Source organism: Sinocyclocheilus anshuiensis, unplaced genomic scaffold (genome assembly GCF_001515605.1).
Source record: "Sinocyclocheilus anshuiensis isolate Anshui unplaced genomic scaffold, SAMN03320099.WGS_v1.1 scaffold1646, whole genome shotgun sequence".
NCBI lineage: Eukaryota > Metazoa > Chordata > Actinopteri > Cypriniformes > Cyprinidae > Sinocyclocheilus > Sinocyclocheilus anshuiensis.
Window position 1 is genome coordinate 275,635 of NW_015547838.1, and position 3,440 is coordinate 279,074.

General features: G+C 39.7%; 1 protein-coding gene across 2 annotated transcripts in view; it reads right to left on the minus strand.

Annotated features, from left to right (window-relative positions):
• hopx (HOP homeobox) overlaps positions 1-1,368 on the minus strand; it is a 5,482-nt gene extending 4,114 nt beyond the window's left edge. The window contains exons 1-2 of one of the 2 annotated variants that reach the window (XM_016507642.1): positions 1,334-1,368; positions 938-1,204 (exon numbers count right to left, since the gene is read on the minus strand). In XM_016507642.1, the coding sequence (XP_016363128.1) occupies positions 938-1,099 (162 nt within the window). In that variant the 5' untranslated portion in view covers positions 1,100-1,204; positions 1,334-1,368. Of the gene's footprint in view, positions 1-937 lie in introns of both variants that reach the window. The other variant, XM_016507641.1, reaches the window with a different exon arrangement.
• Between the last annotated feature and the right edge of the window lie 2,072 nt (positions 1,369-3,440).

The following is a 3,440-nucleotide window of genomic DNA, read 5'->3' on the forward strand; positions in this document are numbered from 1 at the left end:
CTTCCAAAAGAGGACACGACTAGAAATCAGTGTTTAAGTTGTATTTACAACACTGTTCCAGAACAGTTCAACCCAAATATTCAGATGTGTGCAGCACATTTTATGGATGACTGTTTCCTGATCCTGGTAGAGTAGACTATAGTGCCGGCTGTTCTGACTCACAGACTGTAAGTACGTTTTTTTATATTTCAAGAGTTTTTATATTTTATATATTTAAAGTGAGTTTTTTTTGGGCAGTGTAGAGTAGGGCTTGTTGTTTGTCATTTCTCCGATCACAAATGCAGACATGGTTTTATTTTTACGCGGAGCGATGCAACACAACGCAACGCGTAAAAGACAGTATAAGTCATTATAATCAGTAATTATGTCCCCACTGGATGCAACAAATGCCTCGTTTATAATGGGTTTTAATGTTTTTGTCTCGTCGCTCCGGCCGGACAAGGCATCAACAGTATGTGAGGGGCGTAACATTTCCGTCACACGCTTGAGGTATTCGGCCAATCACAACACACTGGATAGCTGGCCAATCACAGCACACCTCGCTTTTCAGACCGATGAGCTTTGTAAAAATCGACGCGTTTCAGAAAGGCGGGGCATAGAGGAGAAACAATAATGTACAGTATGTGGAAAATAATGTGTTTCTTGAACCTTAAACCGCATAAACACATTTCATTACACCAAATACACAAAATAATGTTCTTTTTAGCAACATCATATGACCCCTTAAAAAAAATATATACTTTTAATTATGATTATGTTTGTATTAAAACAATTATGCCTACATTAAAATATATATAGCCTATAAAAAAACCTATAATATCACAGGCAGGTTCTGACATTATTAAAAATAGAGTAATGCGCTTATGATTAAAAATAATCAGCCTATTTATTTATTTGTTTGTTTAGATAGATAGATAGATAGATAGATAGATCTCACCGCTGTCTCCTCTTCGCTCAGCCCACACTCCGCTGCGATCAGCATCAGCGTGGTGTAGTCGGGATGTTTGCTGACCTTCGTGAAATTCTCCTCCAGAACTTTAATCTGATCCTCCGCTAAACGCATCCCGAACATCGCCATCGCGTTTCCACTCGCGCTCATGTTTCACCTCCAAACAGACAAACGGACTGGAAACTAAAATCACAGCGTCCCATGCAAATAAAGTCCAAAGTCTGGAAAAGAAGCGCCAGCCTCCACGAGGAAATGCTGTGGAAAAGGAAAAACACAAAGTCAGTGTGAGATCCACAACGTTGAGTCCGCTGACGCGTGTGAAACGCCTCTTTTCAGAGGCGGCAGCAGCAGCGAGTGCAGAAGCGCCAGCTGTGTGTGCTGTACCTGATGATGGCCAAACTCCATCTGCTCAGCCTCGGATCATTCACAACATTATGTAATGCCCTCCGGGTGACGTCACAGAGGGGCTGAAGCGCGACAGAGCTTTGAAAGTAGATCATACAGTGTTTACCTCATAAACCTGTCAAGAACATATCCTGGCCATTTCACCTCAAAATAAATAAAAGTGTGTACCAATTTTCTTATGACTGTGATGCAGAAAATATAATATGCAAAAATATAATAATAGTAGTGTACTTTAAAATAGTAGCCTATGTAATTGTTATTAAATAGATAAGTAAATAATAATTATTATATTTATTGTATTTACTATAATCAGATTTGCAAACATGTATTTGTATAGATTGAATGTATTTAATATATTAATATTTATTAAATATATTAATAAATAATATATAGTAGTTTTGTTTTTGTTTTTAGCTTGCTCACGTGTTATATGAAACTCATATGGCTGTCCAGCAGTTGTCAGCAATTTGATTCTTTTGTTGAAGTTCTGTAATGAAGTTCTTTTATTGATTATCTCTGTCTCTCTCCCATCTCAGGTAGCCTACTAAATTCAACCCCCTGGATGTTTTTGCAGATCTGTTGTTGTATTTCTCCATCATGGGAACGTAGCAGTTTACAGCACATGTGTTGTGTTTGTTCATGTCATGACTGTGAAGAGTCAGAAGAATGCTGAGCGGTCTGAAACACCAGTCTGTCATGTACTGAAAACACATTTCTGCTGTAGAGGAGCCTGGGGGCGTTTGTGAGAGGAGAACTAGGGGAGGTTTCTGTGGAGGAGGAGAGGAAATGGGGAACGCAGATATCCAGACTCCCACAAAGAGACCACTGGACCCTCTGGACTGATTATATATCACTGTACATGCTACACAACCCCTATAGAGAAAACACACACACACACACACAGTCTGGTTGACTATCCAAACTGTATTTTGTATCGCCCTACACCAACCCTACACCTAAACCTACCCCTCACACAAAACTTTCTGCATTTTTACAATCTAAAAAAAACCTCATTCTGTATAATTTATAAGCTTCTGTACCCATGGGGACCTCAATTTAGGTCCCCACGGTGACACCAGTCCCCATGAGTTGATGTGTATTCAGGTTTAAGTCCCCACCAGTGTAGAAAAACATACACACACACACATCCTCGTCCTGTGGAGCTGCATTCTCTCAGCAGTTGTAACTTATGTAAAAAGTTGGAGTTGTTGGAATGCTTTTTCAGTGCTGCTTTCATGATTATATATCTAACGTTTGTGATATAATTTGATCTGCTCCTGTCAGATTCACCTGCTCAGGTGAATGAAACACAGTTGACAGTGAAACACAAGACTCTTGACACTTGCAGGTTACTAGTGGAACTACAATAACTACAGGTATTCGGCCAATCATAACACACTGGATAGCTGGCCAATCACAGCATACCTCGCTTTTCAGACCAATGAGCTTTGTAAAAAAATGTGTTTTTTTAACCTTAAACCGCATAAACACATTTCATTAGTAACCTGCAAATACACAAAATAATGTTCTTTTTAGAAACATTATATGACCCCTTTAAACTTCTGATATACGGTTTTCTGAGAGCACACATCTGAAGCACACGGACAGAAAGCGGCTGTCACAGCATGTGAGTACTAAACTAAGTTCTCATTCACACAAGTTTACGTTAAAAACACACGAGTTACAAAAAACAGTGGGTTATGTCTGTGAAGGTAAACAGCTGGGAAATAAATCGCATTTATAGTGTTCTGTGCTCGTCTGTGCAGCCAATGACAGAACAGTTAGCGTGTTCTGCTCAAACTTTCGCCATGACATTAGAACTGATACACTGTTGTCGCTTGCAAAGTCAAAATGACGGCACCGTGAGTGTAAACTTACAGATTAAGGGGCGGTAATATTATAATGAGATCCCTTTGCCACGTCACCAAGGGAGCGAAATCCGACACGCTCGTTTTCTCAGACGCTTGCAGAAAAAGGCTTACCAAAACAAAGTTACTGGGTTCATCTTTTGCACATTTCCTTGGTTGGTAGATGCACCGGGGACCTGATTATAGCACTTAAAACCTGGAAAAGTCAGATTTTCATG